This window comes from Neohortaea acidophila (assembly GCF_010093505.1).
Source record: "Neohortaea acidophila strain CBS 113389 unplaced genomic scaffold BDY17scaffold_4, whole genome shotgun sequence".
In the NCBI taxonomy this organism is placed as follows: Eukaryota; Fungi; Ascomycota; class Dothideomycetes; order Mycosphaerellales; family Teratosphaeriaceae; genus Neohortaea; species Neohortaea acidophila.
In genome coordinates this window covers 272869-291942 of record NW_022985513.1, presented here as the reverse complement: position 1 = coordinate 291942, position 19074 = coordinate 272869, and the positions used below count along the sequence as shown (strand labels likewise).

Genomic DNA, 19074 nt, shown 5'->3' with positions numbered 1-19074 from the left:
AACACCAGCTTCAAAAGAAAATAATGAGATGGGTGTCACCACACACCCCGCCCGCAAATGCCAGAAACCCCGCAAAACGCCTCAGAGAACAAATGCCGCGGCCTAAGCGTGCAATTCACTCTGCAGTTCCTGCGGTTGTTCCTTGCGCTCCTGGGCCTGAACCTGCTGCTGCGCTTCCAACTGTCTGAGAGCGTCCTGCAGCCTTCTGATTTCCTCGTCGCGACTCAAGCGCTCCTCCTCCATCTTTAGTTCCAGTTGCATAATCTGCGAGTCCCTCCCAGCAAGCACATCGCGCAGCTGCTGGACTTCCAGCTTGAGCATTTCGGCCTCTTCCGAGAATATCTGCGGCGGCTGATGCTCGTGCTGTTGCTGCTCGTGTGGTTGATGGTTGTGAGCTTCCACAGCCGTTCGCATCCGCTTGCGGGCGGGCGAGACTTGGTCGTCGCGGCCATCATAGACCGCGTCGGAGCCCGGGGTTTCCATTTCAGCGGGAGGGGCGACTGCACCGGGGAAGACGTCGATGCCGTCTTGTTGCTGCTGCGGCACACCTTGGAGGACGTGCTCCTTGCTTTGGTGCACTCGGCGGATGTGCTCGTTGAGATTCTCCTTCCGGGTGAAGCCTTTGCCGACGTGGCGCTTGCAGTCCTCGTAGGGACACATTAGCTGCGCCCGGGGGCCGCCGTGCTTGCCGTGCACTTCTCGCTCGTGTCGCAGTAGGCCGCCAGAGTAGGTGAAGCCTTGCAACTTGGCGCACGATTCATGTTGGCAGCGGTACGGACGGTCGTGTTTGTCCATGTGTTTCCTGAAGATGCGAAGTCAGATGAATGCGGACGGATGGGAAAGAGGCACGCAAACTCACCCCCATTCACACTTGCGGTCAAACACGAGGTCGCGACACTCGCCGGCGACATCGCAGATATACTTGTTATCCGCGTTCATCGGCGGCGGCCCAGTGCGCTTGAACGTTCGCGTCACCGGCGAATCCTCGTCGCCCGAGTGCTGTTGCATCGATGCGACTGAGCCGGCGCGACTGCCCGCACTTTGGAGATGCGGGGGAGCGTCGCCGGCCATGATGGAGTGAGAGCGCTTGCGAGAATGCGCCCCGTTGATTCCTGCCGCCTGGGGACTTCTTGGCGGAGTGCGCAGATCAGGTCGGTCGGGAGAAGTCATCAGGCACAAGTGTGGCGGGTGCAGCGGGCCAGGAGCGAGCGTGTCGACCAGAGACAGATCGTGAGGGGGAACAGAAGAGATTGGGATGGGGGTGGTGGCGGAATAAGTGTCCTCAAGACGAGCAATGAAACCGGGGCAAAAAGGCGTGTCAACCCTGATTTTCGAGGCTTGCGCGTTGCGCGTGCGTGGTGGCAACTGTGCCGGACTAGTGAGTTCAGGCGCGTGGTAGCGGTAGTCCAGAAGTGATGCCTGGGGCGGGTGCAGACCAGACGTGTCAACGGGAGAGGTGCGGTCGTGAAAAGCCTGAGGCAGCCAGTAAGCCGGTGGCGGGGCGGCGCGCCAGTCACGCTGGTGCCAAGACTGAGGCGCAGCCGGCTTACGTGCGACTGCTGTCGTTATAGCGCTCGTTCCTTCCGCGTTAGGGTTAGCGCGGGGATGAAACGCGGCGATCAGGCATGACAACCGACCTGTCGGACTCGGCTCTGTTCTCTTCACCGAGGTGCGACCGGTCAGGCCGCAATGAAGAGCACGCATGTCCGGGCGAGATGGCCCAGGCCGCGGCCTAAGCATGTGGGATGGGTCCTGGCGGGAACTGCCTGCAAATGTTCAGGAGCACGTCTCCTCTCACGACCTCGAACACACTCTCACTCACCTGGAGAAAGCGTTTGATGCTGCTGCTGCTGCTGCTGCCACTGCAAGAATGGGATAACGAGGTGTGACTCAGCCACGATTTGGCCCTTGTCATTCACCATGTTCCCATCACCGTCGAAGCAGCAGGCACCGGCAGAGGAGGGCCAGTCAGCTCGTTTACTATCATCGTAATTGCTCTCATAACCCATCCAGCACGTGTCTCAGGGTACGGCAGGCGAGGTTCGACTTCTCCGCCAACCTTTAGTGGTCAAATGATGCTGGACATTGTCGTGTTCGTGTCGTGTTCGTAAGACGGAGTTTGATGCGCCGCTTCTGAACTTGTTGAAACAGAGTACCGGGCACTGGACAAGCGCGGTGGTTTGCGCAATAAGGCGGCGGAGGATCTTGTTTGTCAGGCAGAGAAGCGGTATTCGAGGTTGGCAAGACTCGGTGCAATGTCGAAATATGACCTATGGTGTATGGAGGCGATGATATATCCGACAGCGCCATGGCATTCGCCCATATTATATCATGGCGGCAAAAAAAGAGGGAGCAGCAGGTCCATTCGAAGCCTCTTGAGTAAGAGGCGTCGTGCGCGATTAAGGAAGACTACGGCCATGCTTGTGATCTTGTCTGCCTGAGTGAATCTGAGGAGAGATGCGTGCGGACGGGAAGGCTGAGCCAAACCAATACATTGGATGGCATTGTCAGCACACGCATGACCAGTAGACTGCGCGGAGCCACACGGGTAACGACCGAAAAAGTCGATGGCGTCCAGGATTGCGGACCCTATCGTTGCGAATACTGCGACAATGTACGCTGGATGGACGAGCGCAGCCTCATTTCTGCGGTGAGGCTGTGCAGCTGTGAAGTATCGCTGCGGTTCATCGTTCCCCCATCACTTTCGACAAAGCCCCCGTGGGGGCCAAACTGTAAACCTCACTCGAATCCGGACACTTCAATCGTATATTGTCGACCGTTTCTGAGTGAGGCGGTGGGAGGTCCGCACTTTCGGAAGTCACTTGGCCATGAAGCCTTGTAGGAGAAACTCCGTTCACATGACGCACTTTCAGTCGCCGTTCCAAGTATGCACTTGCGAAATAAGACTGTCGACAGCCTCGTTCGTGTAATACATGGCTAAGCTGATAGGTCACCTACATTCTCGCTTTTACATACTCCGGCTCTGCCTCCCTCCGCTGCTCATCAATCCAGCTATGTATTGCACGCAAGAAGCCGTCTATTTGCTCTACTGTATTTCCCGCGTGAAGGCAGATTCTCAAACGCTCGGTGCCGGCCGGTACTGTCGGAGGCACGATGGCTCGGACCACGTATCCTTTGCTGCGACAGTATGCTGCCAACGTCTTCGGCTGTGAAGACATGACGTAGGAAATCGCCGATGTTGAGCGTGTCCGTGGTACTCGGAGCAAGTGTCGCATCTCAGGTGGTAGCCGTAATGAAGCCACCAGTTGGATCAAAGAGTCTTGGAGGTATGCAATCAGCATTTGGAGATGGGCGACGAGCGGCTCCGCGTGCCCGTCTTGAAGCAAAGAGTAGGATGCATGTATCGCGGCCAGCGATGGATACGGCATGAAAGTGGTGTATATCAGCGGCCTGGCGAAGTTGAGAAAGTAGTGTCGGAGCGTGGGACTGCAAAGGAGGATTGCGCCACCGCAGGCCATCGCTTTCCCAAAGGTGTGCAATCGGACGGTGACTTTGTCTTCGAGCCCGAGCTCACAGACGAGACCCCGTCCTTGACTGCCGAATATTCCGGTAGAATGCGCCTCGTCAACAATGAGGTGACCGACGCCGAGCGGAAGCAGTGCCGACAGCATGGCCACGATTTCGGCTAGAGGTGCCACATCGCCGTCCATACTGTACACAGCCTCGACAGCAATGAAGACGTTCTTCCGGCCTGCCTGAAGATCCGCATCGTCCGCTAAGCACTGCCTCAAAATCTCTTCCAGCCGGTTAAGATCGTTGTGCGGAAAACTGATTCGTTTACCAGCTCGAGAAAGTCGCATCCCATCATGGACACTTGCGTGGATAAGTTCGTCGAAAGCGATGATATCACCAGGTTGTGGTAGACACGAGAAAATGCTCACGTTGGCATCGAAGCCCGAGTTACAGAGCAGTCCGCATGGAGCATTGTGGAAGGCCGCGATCTCGGTCTCGAGAGCTTCTGCGTACGAAGAGTTGCCATCTAATAATCGTGAGCCTCCGCTTCCAAGATGGGTTGTCAAAGGTCCAGTCTCGAGCCGTTCCTTGGAACAATTAGCGAGACCGCGCTGGAATAGATTGAATCAAAAGACGACGTTGTGCTTACGAGAAACCGCCGTCGGAGCTCAGGAGAAGTGGCGAGGGAGAGAAAGTCATTGGACGAGAAATCGACCGAACTGGCGGGGTTGGTCGACAGCTGCCGGATCGTGGACTTTTCTCGCCTCCGTTCCAACGCCGTGCGGACTCCAATGGGGTCTTGGAGCCCCATGAAGGGCGCGGTCGAGAGCAAGGACGTCTATGTGCGCCTCGTCTCGACTTTTGAAGAATCTAGACTCGAAGATCGAATTCACTCCACAGCATTGGCACATGCTTTTCGAGCTTTCCCCGGTAGAATTCGGCTGTTTGCTGGGGCCTGGGCGATCGCTCTATTTTCGTTAGGCGTTTGTACCTGAGTCTAACCAACCTGGTTACTAATTTTATTGCCGACACGTTGTGCGACAGGCACGGTCGAGGCCTTCTCCCTCTCGCTCACCACGCTGCGATGAAGCACATAGGCTCGGCGCTCTGGCCGAAGCTGCGAGTGCTGCAGCTCTACGGCTCCAACACGAATGTCGGCAAGACGATCTTCGCAAACGTCCTGTGCAAAGCTTTTGGGAGAGAACTTGCAAAGGTTCATTACTTGAAGCCGGTGTCTACCGGGCCATTGAACGAAGCGGATGATCGGTGAGTTTGCGCGGCGCTGGCAATTCATCTGTTGATCGTATGTTAATCTGTTCCAGCCATATACATTTGTACAACCCGGATGTCCAGTCGAGATGCTTGTATCAATTCGATGAGCCGGTCAGTCCTCATATAGCTGCTCGCGGCTCGAAACAAGTAAGTGAGGAGCTCTAAAACATCGTAAAGCTCGAACTGACCCTGTAGGCCATCTCCGATTCTTCAATCCAAGCTGCGATACACAAGGAACTTCAAGCCTACGCAAATGCCGGAAAGGACGCCATTGCTCTCGTTGAGACTGCGGGCGGTGTCCTTTCCCCTGCACCCTCCGGTAGCTCCCAGGCAGATCTCTATCGCCCACTTCGACTGCCCGTGTTACTACTTGGGGACCACCAACTCGGAGGGATCAGCGGGACCATCTCGGCATGGGAATCTCTGCACATCCGAGGTTACGACGTGCAGTCTGTGGCGTTGTTTGAAGGAGAGCGGTTCGAGAATCACTCATATCTGAAGGAGTACTTCGCGGAGCGCAATGTGCACACCTTTGCGATTCATCCGCCGCCCGAGCGAAAAGCCAACGAAGAGGACGATGTACGCTCGATGCGCTCGTATTACGAGGAGATCAGCCGGAACAGCGACGTTACAGGCTTCACGCAGAGCTTCTTGCAAAGTCATGATCAGCGCATACGCGATCTCAGAGACATGCCCGAGCAAGCGGACGAGGCTATCTGGCATCCCTTTATGCAGCATCGAGAACGCTCTAAAAACACCATCGTGGCTATGGATTCAGCGTACGGCGATTTCTTCCAGACGTACTCCAAGCAGCAAGAACTGCAGCAAAAGGGAGATGGTGCTTCGCAACCCCCCATATTACGCCCAGCATTCGATGGCTCAGCATCTTGGTGGACTCAAGGCTTGGGACACGGCAATCCGCAATTGGCTCTTGCAGCCGCCCATGCTGCAGGCCGGTATGGACATGTCATGTTCGCAGGCGCCATCCATCAGCCAGCCCTCAGTCTAGCGCAAACCCTCATAAGAGGACTAGGCAATCCGCGACTTAAAAAAGTTTTCTACACCGACAATGGTAGCACGGGAATCGAGGTTGCGATCAAGATGGCGCTGCGAGCGAGTTCTTTGCGAAAGCAGTGGTCCAGTGACGACGACATTCTCATCCTTGGCTTCACGAACAGCTATCACGGGGACACGATTGGTACTATGGATTGCTCCGAGCCGAGTGTGTTCAACACCAAAGTCGAATGGTATCGAGGGCGCGGTCACTGGTTCGACTTTCCGCGAGTCAAATTGGTGGAGGGTCGTTGGCTCGTTGACGTCCCGCCCGAGCTGAGTGCAGAACTCGGAGAAGCGCGACACCTCGATAGCCTTGAGCAGGTGTTTGACTACAACCACCGCGAGGCCGACCGGAAGCTCTACACGGACTACTTCAACAAGCAGATCTCTGCATTGCAGAACCAGGGCAAGAAGTTTGGCGCATTAATACTCGAGCCGGTGCTGCTTGGTGCAGGAGGGATGCTCTTCGCAGATCCCCTCTTTCAAACCTGTCTGGTCGACGCTGTTCGTCAAAACACAGGAAGCCATAGCGGACAAGCCCGCGATGATCATGATTGGCAGGGCATGCCCGTCATCTTCGACGAAGTGTTCACGGGAATCTACCGTTTGGGGAGGTTCAGCGCCGCCAGCTTCCTCGGCGTACAGCCCGACATCGTCGTAAACGCCAAACTGTTGACAGGAGGTCTGATACCACTCGCAACCACCACTGCCAGTCAAGCGATCTTCGACGCCTTCCTGAGCGACGAGAAGAGCGATGCACTTTTACATGGCCACAGCTATACGGCGCATGCAGTAGGCTGTGGAGTTGCGAATGAGAGTTTGAGCACCATGAAGCAGCTCGAGAGCAGTGGATCATGGAACAGCTTCCGGTCTGATTGGCAACCACAGGCGAGTATTGGTGCAGCCGGCGAGGATGGAGTCTGGAGCATGTGGACCAACGCCTTCGTCACATCCGTCTCGCAGCACCCACTCGTCGACCACGTCTTTGCGCTTGGATCGGTGCTGGCCATCTCGCTGAAAGACCCCAAGGGCTCCGGCTACTCTTCCACGGCTGCTGTTTCGTTGCGTGACCGGCTGTTCGCCGAGATGGGTGGTGAAGATTGGGTCATTCATTCGCGCGTGCTGGGCAACGTGCTCTACTTGATGGCAGCGGTGACTACGAGTCCTGAGACGATACGGGGTGTGCAGGAGAAGGTATTGGGGAATTTGCGATAGATCTAGACGCGGCGGATGTAGATCCAACCAGGCATGATGATCGGCAGGACTCGTCTCAACTAACTTACGTGATCGGCCGTAAGCCAATTTGAAGTGCCGAGGGGAAGGGGACCCCACACCACAGCCTACACATCCCAATGGCCCGAACGTTTTGCCGAGCTCATTGAGGGACATGTGTTGAGACTTCTCGATTCCCCCTTGTGCTCAATCATACTATTCATACTTGAAGGACAATGTCATTAACGCTGGCCGGTCTGCCGGCCCTTCGAGGCTCCAGCCAGAGCATTCGTGCCATTACCTCCACCTTCCACCGAGCCTTCAGCACGCCCGTCGATGTCCATCCTTCCACCGTCCTTGCCAACCATCTACCCATTCGCCCGCCGTTCGAAAGCGCCTTGACCAATGCCACCAATGCCGCCACACCCCGACACGACTGGACGAAAGATGAGATTCGAGAAATCTACAACACGCCCCTCATGGAGCTGGCCTTCCAAGCAGTGAGTAGCTTCCAGTCATTCCACCATTGAGAATCTCACTAAACGCACTCCCAAGGGCGCACTCCACCGCCGCTTCCACCGCCCCGGCGCCGTCCAAATGTGCACGCTCATGAACATCAAAACCGGCGGCTGCAGCGAAGACTGCTCCTACTGCGCGCAGTCCTCGCGCTACCAAACCGGCCTGCAAGCCACCAAAATGAGTCCCGTCGACGAGGTGCTCAAAGCCGCCCGCATAGCCAAAGACAACGGCAGCACGCGCTTCTGCATGGGGGCCGCGTGGCGCGACATGCGCGGCCGCAAAACCGGGCTGAAGAATATCAAGGCGATGGTGGAGGGGGTGCGGGCGTTGGGACTCGAGAGCTGCGTGACGCTCGGCATGATTGACGGGCAGCAGGCGGCGGAGCTGAAGGACGCCGGCCTCACGGCTTACAATCACAATGTGGATACGAGTCGGGAGCATTATCCCAGCGTGATTACTACGCGCACCTACGACGAGCGGCTGAAGACGCTGTCTCATGTGCGAGACGCGGGGATCAATGTGTGCAGTGGGGGGATTCTGGGATTGGGCGAGACGCCTGAGGACCACGTTGGCCTGCTCTACACTGTCTCCACCCTCCCCTCACACCCGGAATCCTTCCCCGTCAACGTCCTCGTTCCCATCAAGGGAACGCCCCTAGGCGACGACCCGCAGCGGAAACCGATGCCCTTCGACGCAGTCCTACGCACCATCGCCACTGCCCGCCTCGTCATGCCGTCGACAATCATCCGCATCGCCGCAGGCCGAACGACGATGAGCGAAGCCGAGCAGATTCTGTGCTTCTCTGCCGGCGCCAATGCGGTGTTTACGGGGGAGAAGATGTTGACGACGGAGTGCAATGGGTGGGACCAGGACAAGGCGATGTTTGAGAAGTATGGGCTGGTGCCGATGAAGAGTTTCGAACGGGGGAAGAGGGAGGCGTTTACTTCTGTGGCTCCGCCGCCGCCGCCGGCGCCGACTGCGGAAGAGGTGAAGGCGTTGTGATGTTGGACATATAGATTGGTTACCTCCCTCAACTGGAGGAGAATTCGCAAAGCAGATATAACCAATGCTTTTCCACCCCATCTTTGTCGCCTCGCCATCTACCAAGGCAACTCATTCCCCTCCCGATGCCAAAACTTGCCCGTGTCCTCAATACTCTTGCTCATCAACACGCCCCACAACTTCCTCGCCGCCTCCTCCGGCTCCACGCTGTCAGGATGATGCTCCGACCCGGTATTCAAATTCGTCTTCACAAACCCCGGATGCAACAGCGCCACGACAATCCCCTTCTCCTTCAAATCATTCGCCATGCTCTTGCCAATACTATTCACCGCCGCTTTACTCGCGCGATACGCATAGATCCCCCCACTCTCATTATCCCCAATACTGCCCACACGACTACTCACAATCCCCACCACGGACCCCGGCATCGCGACCAAGTTCGGCAGCAGCGCTTGCGTGAGGAGCAGCGGGCCAAACGCGTTCGTCTGGAAGAGGCGCTGCAAAGTTTCGGGCGTGACGGTGTCGAGGGCGTCTTGCTGCCGCGGCACCATGACGCCCGCTACGTTGAGGAGCACGTCGATGCGCTTGCCTTCGAGTTGCTGCGCGAAGGCTGTGATGGAGTCCGGGGAGCGCAGGTCGAGTTTGTGCAGGCGGCATTGGAGGGCTTGGAGCTTTTCGGTGACTTCGTGGTCGGCGGCGTGGACTTCGTAGCCCTGTGGTTTGGGGTTAGGTTGGGGGGTCGCTTGTGCTGGGGGTTGAGAGGGGTGGGTGTACCTCTTGGATTAGAATCTCCGCGAAGGCGTGGCCGATGCCTGGAGTGTGTTGATTAGTTCTTGAATTGCGTATGGGTGGATATGAGGGAGGGTTGTACCGCTGCCGGCTCCTGTTACTACCTGTTGTTCGTGATTTCGCGGTTAGTTTTGGAAGGTGACATTATGAGAGGAGTTCTTGTGTGCCAAGGTTACCTACTGCAAGTGGCATATTGACTGTATGTGCTGTTGAAATTGAATGAGTTGGATATACACGAGGAGAAGAATAAACACGGGTTAAGGCTGGGGTACGTATGAGGTCATCGGGATACCCGAAAGCCGTCTTGGGCTTCCATTGATGCGCTAGATGAATGCGCTGGCGTGGAACGAGAAGGAAACGAGCGCGGGAAGGATGAAAGTCGACCTGCCTCTGCTGAACGAGCAGCGGACAGCGCTATGCTACTGTCTTGTCAATGGTGTTGTCGAGGTCCCAAGAAAAGACGCGAGCTCCAAGAGTCCATGGCAGGGGCGGAGCTCGGCATCAATCAATCCTTCCCTGGCCAGTCACACTTCAAGCCGGCAAGTAACCAGATCAGGTCAACATAGAGTCTCCCGGCGGACTGCTAGCTCCAGGTCGAAGAGCGTCCGAAAGCGACGTCAACCCGCGGGCTTCACTCCAAAAGGTCATCACGGGTGCGAGTGGAAGCGGAAACTCCGCAGTAGCCAAGGGCCGAAGGAGCATCACGATCCGCTCTGGGTCGGTGCGGATGCAGAAACGGAGCGGAGAGGGTGACATCTCCGGATAAGAAGCCGCCCACATTCTCCCCGGCCATTTCATCCTGGAGAGGCGGAGAGGCACGAGAAGTACAGGATAAGACGGGCTTGGTATTCCATGGGCCTGGAAGCGCCTTGCCGTGTATACTTGCTGTGATAAGGCTGTCCCGAAGTTCCCGAGCGCAGGGGTTGGCGGCGTGCAAGCATAAAACAAGGCCAAGAGCAGGCCCGCGCACGCAAATGACGGCTGCGAACGTATGCACCCCGCGGCGCCGCGAACAGCTGGCGTCATCTTACAATCCGCCCGATCCGATTGCATCTGACCACCTTGCTCGCGCAGTCCGCAACAGTCCGACTCATGTAGACGGAGAAGTGTTGGAGCAGAAGGAATGCAATTTCATGCCGTGTCGTAGGCGACGTACGGCAGGCAGCAGGCCAGACTTTTTCGCAAGGGACATGGTTGCGACACGCGACAGACTAGGCTGCTAGCAAGCTAGGGCGACGGGGAGGTGCGGTACCGGCAACGTGTATGCCCCACTGCGGCCGAACGATGGATGATGCATGCCAGCATTTGCTCCCTTATGCGCACGTTGACGACTCCGCCCATGCATGTCGCGAGTGGTCGGACATTGTGCGTGCGTGATCCCTCTTACCCCGCGACTCCGGCTGGTATGCCCAGCGCTCGCCATCATCCCTCGACCAGACGTGCGCCTCCGTGACGATGATGCAAAGAGCGTTCCCTCACCAAACCGCTGTGACGTATAAGCGGCCACTCTGAAACGTCGGGTAATTCCTTCCCTGGCAATGACCCTGACGGTTAACGTTAAGGTTCAACGAGCCGCATGCCGAGCCTCTGAGGAAGGCACATCCCTTGCCAAAGCTACCCAAATTTCGGGGGCGCCTGTCCTCACCGATTGTCCGAGTCCTCCTCCTCATCCTCCGTCACCTACTCCTCCTCCTTCTCACCTCCTCCTCGCGCTCCCTCACGTCCCGCTCGATCACATCTCCGACCGCCGCCATTCCTTGCCCCGCGCTGCTTTGCTCTGCCTGCTCGACGCCACGCCACGCCCTTCACGCTCCTCTTCCCCCCGGACGAATCCCCGCGCGCATCCACCCTCCACCAACCCCACGCTTGAGCTCACGAATCTGCAGCACACCTGCATATGTACAACATCTGTCCTCTCTGCTCGCCACCTATCTTTGCGCGAACGCCTTAAGCCGCGGCGACATATCCCTCAGCCGCACCCCTCGACTGCTTGGCGCTTCTGCGTTGTGGCCAACAAGAGCTTCATTCTTCCCGATCGCATTGGCCGCTTCCGTCGTGCTATACCTTGGGGAGCTGGTCTCGCCCGTGCTTGTGAGAAGATCGACCACAACCCCTCTCTCAACTTGCGCTTGCGGGTGCGAGCGCCGACCAAGCACAGCGCATCTTGCAGCACTCCACCACCGCGGACGAGACATCATGCGCAGGACGCACGACACCGACTAGGCTGGCCCTGTAATCCCTCTCACCCTCGAGCGATGATCCCTCTTCCCCCCTCACCCTCGGCTTCCACCCACGAAGATGGAGCAACTGCTACATCTACGCCCACCTCTTCCACCCCCGACATACTCAACCCGCTCGACTCGCGCATGCCGCCACTCGATCCCTCTGCCAGCATGATAGACCTCTCACCACCCGCCGCTGCAGCCGCCACTGCTATACCAGCGACCCCCTCCACGCACAGCAGCCCTATGAAACAGCTGCACGCCATCAAAACGCACACGATCAGCCCTCAGGAACAACGTGAAAACCGTTTCTCTTCTCGACCGTATGCATACTCTTCTTCCTCGACCGTGGCCTCTGCCGTGCCGGAAAGAACATACCATGAACGCTCTCCGTCTCCGCATCCTCGTGCTGCTGCCATGCCTCACTCGATGGCCGATGCTATTGGGTCCAACAGCAAGAGCCCCGGAGGGCTGATCAGAAGGCTATCGAGAGGAGCGCATCAGAAGCTTCGCCGGAGAGCATCGCAACAGCAGTCACTACGTCTACGAGATCAAAGTGCTGGCCCGGTGTTGGTCCGGCGGCGGAGCGATAGCAACGCCGCTTCCGATCGCGCCCCTGATGTTTCCGACCTGGAATTGGAGCCGTCGGAAAATGGCACGCAAGACGACTCACCTCACCCACCCACCGCGCGCGACATACAGAATGGGCTTGGTATCAACCTCAGTCGACCCAGCAATGCCTCGAGCTACTTCGAAGGAGGTATTGCGCCGGCCATATCGGCAATTCTTCAGACTGGCACGCTCGTCACTAAGCACACCAGCAAGCACAAAAAGAATAAGCGCATCCGACTATGGCTGGACCCCAACTCTGCTCGCGTCTGCTGGTCTCTTACCAACTCTGGCAAATCCTTCTTCATCGATGACGTTCGCGAGGTCCGCGTCGGCGCGGAGTCTAGAAATGCTCGAGATGACGTTCAGATCGCCGATGAGGATGAGGGACGATGGATGACTGTGGTCTACGAGCCTCCCGAAAGGTCCAAAGGCCGCACGATCAAGACGATGCACTTGGTATTCGATTCCGTTGTTATCGTCGGCTACTGGACCGATGCTCTGGGCTCGGTGGCGCGAGAGCGGACGGAGATTATGAACGCCTTGTCCACTAGGACGGAGAAGAGTGAACGAAGCATGGCCATGGTGTGGAGGAGAGCCATGGGTCGCAAATCCTCTGACGATGACCATTCCTTCACTCTCGACGATGCACGCTGGTTCTGCCGCAAGTTGGAGATCAATTGTAGCGATTCCGCGGTGCGAACGCACTTCACCCTGGCGGACACTGGGTACACTGGAAAGCTGGACTACACACGCTACCAGATCTTCGTCCGATCTTTCATGGAACGCAAGGATATCCAGAACTTGTATCGCAACATCAATTTTGGAACGGATCTTGATCTGGGACTGGAAGCTTTCCTCGACTTCCTCAGAGATGATCAAGGCGTGGACGTGGAGAAGGAACGTTCGCATTGGGAGGGCGTCTTTGAGAAGTTCGCCAAGCCATCGCAAAACCGAGCTGCATTGCCAACTGCTGAGCCGGTAGGGCGACAGCTTGCGCTCAACCAGCAATCTTTCCGAAGCTTCTTAACATCCGCATACAACTCACCTCTGCTACCGAGCAAAGGCGAGGGGACTCTGGACCGCCCTCTCAACGAGTACTTCATCTCCAGCTCCCACAACACCTACCTTCTCGGCCGTCAGGTCTACGGCGCATCTAGCGTCGAGGGCTACATCTCCGCTCTGATCAAGGGCTGTCGATGCATCGAGATTGATTGCTGGGACGGGGAGAACGGTCGACCGATGGTGACGCACGGAAGGACGATGACGACAAAGGTTCCCTTTGAAGACTGTGTCTCTACGATCGCGAAATATGCCTTCCACAGCTCGCCCTACCCGCTGATTGTGTCTCTTGAGGTGCACTGTAACGCGGAACAGCAAAAGACCATGGTTGATCATATGCTCAAATATTGGAAGACGATGCTGGTCACGGAAGCACTGTCTGCCAACACGCAGATTCTGCCGACGCCTGAAGAGCTGAAGAGCAGGATCCTGCTGAAAGTCAAGGCTGCTGGCGCAGAAGAGCCGGAGCCGTTTCAGTTCCCTCTAGACGGGTCGAATGGCCGCAGCCGTGCGCGTAGCCTTGGTTCTACGATTGTGAGGACCCCGTCAATCGACAAACGCGCCTTTACCTACAGCCCGCTCGTGATCAGCCCCGTGACAACAAGTCCATCGGATACGACTGTGGGGACAATGTCCACACCGAGAGGATCCATCACATCAGGACCGACTGTTTCTCCCAGCAGCTCTGCGGAAGACAGCGACACCTCTCAGACGCCTCTTGAGAAGACGCGGAAGCGGAAATCCAGCAAGATCATCCCGGAGCTCGGCAGACTCGGGGTTTACGCGCAGGGCATCAAGTTCCCCGGCTTCAACGAGCCTGGCGCGAAGTCGTTCAATCACATCTTCTCCTTCAACGAAAACACCTTTGGCCGTCTTTGCACGAAACAAACGGAGACAAAGGGTTTGTTGGAGAAGCACAATGTGCACTATCTCATGCGCGTGTATCCCAAAGCGGGCCGCATTGATTCGTCCAATTTCAATCCCCTGGAAGCATGGCGACGTGGGGTGCAGATGGCCGCGCTCAACTGGCAGACGTATGACGTGCATCAGCAGGTCAACGAAGCCATGTTTGCCGCCGGCTCGGATCGCGTGGGATATGTGTTGAAGCCGGAGGAGCTGCGGCATTCGAAGCACATTCCGATCCTCGATGCGGGAGAGAAGAAGGAGAAGAAGGACAAGAAATTTGTCAAGTTTACCGTTGACATCATCTCTGCGCAACGCCTGCCGCGCCCACTCCGACAAATCACGGAAAGCGGCATGAATCCCTACATCGAGTTTGAGATGTATTGCGCCGATGACAAGGCGCCCGGCGGTGCTCGCGGCGAAGGTGGAACGGATGCCTCGGCGCCCAACGGATACTCTGGCATCGGCTCGCCGCTGCGCAAACGCACCAAAGTCATCGAGGGCAACGGCTTCGATCCGATTTGGAACCAGCCTCTCACCGTGTCTTTGGTGACGAAACACACAAGTTTGATCTTCGTCCGCTGGACCGTGTGGAGCTCGCCAGAGGCCCGTCCAACCTCCTCCAACAACGTCCTCCTCGCCACATTCACCGCCAAACTCGACAGTCTCCAGCAAGGATACCGCCACCTACCGCTCTTCAACCCGCAAGGCGAACAATACCGCGACGCGAAACTCTTTGTCAAAATTCGCAAGGAAAACGCCTTCCCCATTCAAGTCGACAACAACCTCAACCTCACCAACCTCAATCTCAACAACGTCAACAACACCCACCCGGCCATGACGAATGGCTTCAAATCCGGGCCCAGCTCGGAGCACTCCGCTTCTCCGCGGATCGAAGCCGCACGCCCCGAGCGCAACTGGAGGTCGCGAGTCTTCAGTCGCAACCCCAGCCAGCGCAGACTGGCGGAGCAGCAGTCGTCTTCGCTCTCGGAGGACCCGAACGCGCCGGGCTTCAGTCGGACGTCGAGCATTGATCGCGAGTCGACGCGCTGAGTGGCGGTGCTTGGTCTTTTCTTTTCTTCATCTTCTTTCCGCTTGGAGATACGCGCGCGCGCCTCACGGCCAACCAGGCGTCTTCGTTCTCCTTCTTCATTTTGGGTTTCCTCTCCAGCGCTGTTACTGCACGGCCGAGACGGCGTTTTTGGGGGTTGAAGGGGCGGCTACTTTGTTGTATTCCTATTATATACCCCCTTCATGTTTTGGCTTTTTGGGTTTGTTTGTTATGCCTGGCCTGGGTGGGAGGAAGGAAAAGGGAAAACACGACGACGCTCGTTGGCTTTTTGCTTCTTGATGGGTCTGGGCTTGTAGGATACACTTTGCATTTGCTGGGGCTTTTGGGCTTGGGCTGATGGGGGAGGCTGCATTGGGTTGGGGCTGATTGGGGGCGGAGAAATGGTGCTGCTGGATGGGCGGCTAGGATGTCATTGAGGGAGGATGGAGGAGGGAAGTGCGGGAAATGCTTCGATGATCTTCCTATTGGGAATTGGCGGAGAGGAAAGGAACAAGAGAGCTATGTGACGAGATGGAAAATGACGATCCGTCTCATGCCCGCGACTAGATTTGCTACGATACGTTCATTCCGTCGAAAAGCGACCTTCTGACTTCTGTGCCGTTATGGTCCTCACTGCCTAACGACATTCCTTTTTTTCCCACGCGCCTCTTCCCCACGAGTTGCACTTGGAGGTGAATGCCACCTCTAAGCCCCAACAGGTATGCTGGATAGGCGGTGGCAGAGTCTACGTGGTGGAGATCAGGATACCGGCGTGGACGGGGGTGTACGCACCACGACTAGATCGGATCAGCAAAGGCACTGGAGAAGCTCATCATGATAAGAGCACACGACTGAGGATGCTCGCGGGCAAACACGTGCTGGACTGCGGTGAAGGCTGAGATGCGAGGAGTCAGGACACAGAGAGGTGTTATCGCCGCTTGTACATGATATGGCTGGTATGATTTGTGCCCGGTAGAGTAGAGCGACGCACACAGTGTGTCCACGCTCCCTCACGACCGCCTCTTCCTCTTCGCCGCAGCCGGCGCCGACAGCTTCTGCTCTAGCTTCAGCTCGCCGGCGATGATACTGTCCGTAAACAGGTCCTTCGAATAGACGTCCCGCCCGTACTCTTTGATCAGCTCCGCCACGTCTTCATCCCCCTTCACAGTGCCGAAGAACACCACATCGTCCCGCTCGTGGAGATGAGAAGAGCGATCGAAATCCAACTTGCCCACCTCGCTTGCCCCTGCCTCCTTCGCTACATCTTGAATGTCTTTCCACCCGGCGCCGTAGTTTGCTACAGCGGCGCGGGTGAAGAAGAGGTGTTTGCCTGCGAAGATGCGGCTCTTGTCGTGCGTGGCGTTCGGCTCCACGGTTTTGTGGAGGTAGTCGAGCGGATCTTGTAGTTCGCCTTGGGCCTCGGAATCCGTGAGCCAGTCTTCGGTCACCACGGACTTGTTCATGGCGAGGGAGTGTAGGACTTTGGCACTTTTGAGGCTATGGTCCTTGGTGACGACGCACACGAAGTTTGTGGTCTTGGAGGGGACCTTGTCGATGATGGTGATTCCAGCTTTTCGCAGCCAGGCTTTCAGTGCGGTGTTCCGATGAATTGCGCTTTCGGTGCTGAGGAGAATCTTGGGCGTCTTGCCGAGCAGTGTCGAGGAGGCCGAGCTTGCCGGGGTGGTACTCTTTCTGTGCCGCTTGACCACGACAGGTAGAACTGGGGAAGGCTGCCTTCTCTTCGGAGCCACCGCAATTTCCTCGCTGGAGTACCGAGCGGCCTTGCGTGTGACCTTCTTCAACTTGCCGCGAGTCTTTGGCGGCGATGGTGCTGGGTCTGTTGCGGATTCGTCTTCTGCGTCGTCTACATCTTCTTGCTTCGGAGCTGAAGGCGTTGGACTTCGCTCTTCGTCGACCCTTCGTTTCTTGTTGACTTGCGGGGATTCGCGTTCTTCGGGCTCGTTGTCTGAATTGTGGACCTTGCGCTTCTTCGTCGCGGCACTGACTGGGTGTGAGCGCCAGGCAGCTTCTGTTGTTACGTCATGCATAGTCATATTGTCTGACGTGGCGGGAATGTCGTCGTAGTTGTTGTTGTCGTTCTCGGCGTGGGAAGACTCATCGCGTTCTGGCAAATCCTGGACGTCATCTGGAGTGGGCAGGCTGCTGAGCTTCTGAGGCGTGCGAGACTTCTGCCGCTTTCCGTAGGTTGTGTTGACAGTCCTTGGCTTCAGCACTTCTTCATCGTCCACGGAAGCAGCGAGTGCGATACTCCTCTGGGCGAGCGGGCTGGGGCTCTCAGCGTTGATGGGCTGTCTGTCGGCGCTGACATCTTCTTCCCGTTCGAGCAATCCATCTTGAGCAGTCGAGTAAGGCTCCTCATCTTCCGGCAAGGCAGATGGGAGATGCTTCGGAGTCTCCTTGATCATCGGCTCGATGACGGGAGGAGTTGCACGCATTGCTTCGTCAACAGATGATTTCGCAGGTGCAGGCAGGCGATCCAAATCATCGTCGTCCTCGGAATCGGAATCTTGCTGCTCGACAGCGGAGTCGGATGACCTGACTTGAACTTCGGCACCAGCCAGCGAGTTTGGAAGGGCCGGTGACACTTCTTCGGCTTTGCTGGCCTGGCCAGGAAGGGGCGGCGAAGTGGTCTTCTCCGTTGCAATATCGAAGCGGACCTTAAGCGCTGCGTCGGGAAAATGCATCACATCGCCGGGCCGAACGTAGGCCAGGGTTCGGATGTATCGGTCGCTCGCAGCAATGGCCAGACCCTCGCCGTTCATCACGTCGGCGAGTCCTGACAGCTGACCATTCGGTAGAGGCTGCTCGATGATCATCTGAGTATAGGCTTCAATCATACAGCTCCAGCCCGAAGTTTCTACATGCGCTGTTAGCAAGAGCAGGGAAACTATGCCGTAAACGCCGGAAGACTCACGTATGCGTACAAGGACATCGTCAGCTTCCCGATTCTGTCCAGTCTCGGCACGACAATCGATTTGAGCGTGATGATCCTTGAAGATCTGCGTGGTGATGTGTCGACCGTCGATGTCGATGAGATGGTCGCATGTCTGCCTAGGATATGTGCCATCTAACTTCATCAGAAGGAACTCGAATCGAGGCGGTCGAGACATGATCGGGGGTGGCGACAAGAGGTGAACAAGCAGCGATGAGGACAAGTTGGAAGTTCACATAGTCGGTGTCTAGCACGGAAGGGAATGTGCGCTTCAGCCTGCGGTGTGCAAGCTGTTTGGCGGACAAGAGTGGATGTTTGCCTTCTGTCAGGTTGAAGGATGAGGTGGTGCTGCATGCACGCCGGGACGTGAATTTGGGGGACGCGCCCCACATCGCGAAAGTGGCGCGCCCGGCTGAGAGTGCAGCCTGGGATTGGCCTGGGAAGGAGCCGCTCTTGCTTCGTCACTTCCACCACACCTCATCTTTCCTCTCATTTCTGGGGACGAACCCTGATCAGATCAGCGTTCGTGGGCGACCAAGGCTGATGTGAGTGAAGGGATACGAAGATGTGAATCTCCATGCCTGTCGATTCCCGTGCGTGGCTTGCACGTGCCTCGCACGTCCTTTGCAAGAACAATATCAAGCAGGCACGTCCGACACCTGCCGCGCTGCGATTGCAGCGGCATCGCAGTCAATTGGAAAGGTTTGGAATGAATCTCCCTTTGACGTGTAAGACTTTCATCTTCTTCCAATCGAGCTTCCCGACACTGCCAGCCTGTCTTGACCAAGAGGTGATATGATGTCAACTTTCGCCTTCGTCCAGATACATCACTTCACACTTCCACCTCCCTCTGATGTCAGTGCTCGAACTTACTAAATTCTTCACTCGCTCATATTGTTGCTCCAACGATCTCATCGCTGGCCTTCTACTTCCTCCCTGAGAGGCGAACA

At 56.9% G+C, this 19074-nt stretch overlaps 7 protein-coding genes across 7 annotated transcripts; 3 read left to right on the top strand and 4 right to left on the bottom strand.

The window, feature by feature from the left end:
• Positions 1-102: 102 nt before the first annotated feature.
• On the bottom strand, positions 103-1071 carry BDY17DRAFT_322829 (uncharacterized protein; the record flags this gene model as incomplete). Its single annotated transcript, XM_033736885.1, has 2 exons — positions 103-802; positions 860-1071. 2 exons carry the CDS (start codon positions 1069-1071, stop codon positions 103-105), a joined length of 912 nt encoding a protein of 303 aa, XP_033590509.1.
• A 1883-nt stretch (positions 1072-2954) lies between these two features.
• Positions 2955-4285, bottom strand: BDY17DRAFT_352564 (pyridoxal phosphate-dependent transferase; the record flags this gene model as incomplete). Its single annotated transcript, XM_033738221.1, has 2 exons — positions 2955-4085; positions 4124-4285. 2 exons carry the CDS (start codon positions 4283-4285, stop codon positions 2955-2957), a joined length of 1293 nt encoding a protein of 430 aa, XP_033590508.1.
• Positions 4286-4558: 273 nt separating this feature from the next.
• BDY17DRAFT_249426 (pyridoxal phosphate-dependent transferase) lies at positions 4559-7017 on the top strand (the record flags this gene model as incomplete). Its single annotated transcript, XM_033730976.1, has 3 exons — positions 4559-4740; positions 4797-4893; positions 4942-7017. 3 exons carry the CDS (start codon positions 4559-4561, stop codon positions 7015-7017), a joined length of 2355 nt encoding a protein of 784 aa, XP_033590507.1.
• A 233-nt stretch (positions 7018-7250) lies between these two features.
• Positions 7251-8535, top strand: BDY17DRAFT_309293 (uncharacterized protein; the record flags this gene model as incomplete). Its single annotated transcript, XM_033735315.1, has 2 exons — positions 7251-7514; positions 7570-8535. 2 exons carry the CDS (start codon positions 7251-7253, stop codon positions 8533-8535), a joined length of 1230 nt encoding a protein of 409 aa, XP_033590506.1.
• A 49-nt stretch (positions 8536-8584) lies between these two features.
• On the bottom strand, positions 8585-9696 carry BDY17DRAFT_117917 (uncharacterized protein). The gene is made up of 4 exons (XM_033729279.1): positions 9505-9696; positions 9407-9428; positions 9310-9347; positions 8585-9248 (listed from the first exon to the last, which is right to left on the bottom strand). The coding sequence occupies exons 1-4, from the start codon at positions 9514-9516 to the stop codon at positions 8634-8636; spliced, it is 687 nt and encodes a 228-aa protein (XP_033590505.1). The 5' UTR covers positions 9517-9696; the 3' UTR covers positions 8585-8633.
• Positions 9697-11963: 2267 nt separating this feature from the next.
• Positions 11964-15154, top strand: BDY17DRAFT_316073 (phosphoinositide phospholipase C; the record flags this gene model as incomplete). The annotated part of the gene is made up of 2 exons (XM_033735983.1): positions 11964-14894; positions 14987-15154. The coding sequence occupies 2 exons, from the start codon at positions 11964-11966 to the stop codon at positions 15152-15154; spliced, it is 3099 nt and encodes a 1032-aa protein (XP_033590504.1).
• A 654-nt stretch (positions 15155-15808) lies between these two features.
• BDY17DRAFT_294659 (uncharacterized protein) lies at positions 15809-18501 on the bottom strand. The gene is made up of 2 exons (XM_033733174.1): positions 18107-18501; positions 15809-18049 (listed from the first exon to the last, which is right to left on the bottom strand). Exons 1-2 carry the CDS (start codon positions 18300-18302, stop codon positions 16182-16184), a joined length of 2064 nt encoding a protein of 687 aa, XP_033590503.1. The 5' UTR covers positions 18303-18501; the 3' UTR covers positions 15809-16181.
• Between the last annotated feature and the right edge of the window lie 573 nt (positions 18502-19074).

What these genes read in the sequence shown, in the direction of transcription:
- BDY17DRAFT_117917 (XM_033729279.1), bottom strand. An exon ending in AGTAACAGGAGCCGGCAGCG is followed by an intron (nt 9,348 to 9,406) that starts GTACAACCCTCC and finishes AACACACTCCAG; the next exon opens with GCATCGGCCACGCCTTCGCG. An exon ending in CGGAGATTCTAATCCAAGAG is followed by an intron (nt 9,249 to 9,309) that starts GTACACCCACCC and finishes CCCAAACCACAG; the next exon opens with GGCTACGAAGTCCACGCCGC.
- BDY17DRAFT_294659 (XM_033733174.1), bottom strand. Translation starts at nt 18,302, where the DNA reads ATGTCTCGACCGCCTCGATTCGAGTTCCTTCTGATGAAGTTAGATGGC. An exon ending in CGATGTCCTTGTACGCATAC is followed by an intron (nt 18,050 to 18,106) that starts GTGAGTCTTCCG and finishes CAGCGCATGTAG; the next exon opens with AAACTTCGGGCTGGAGCTGT.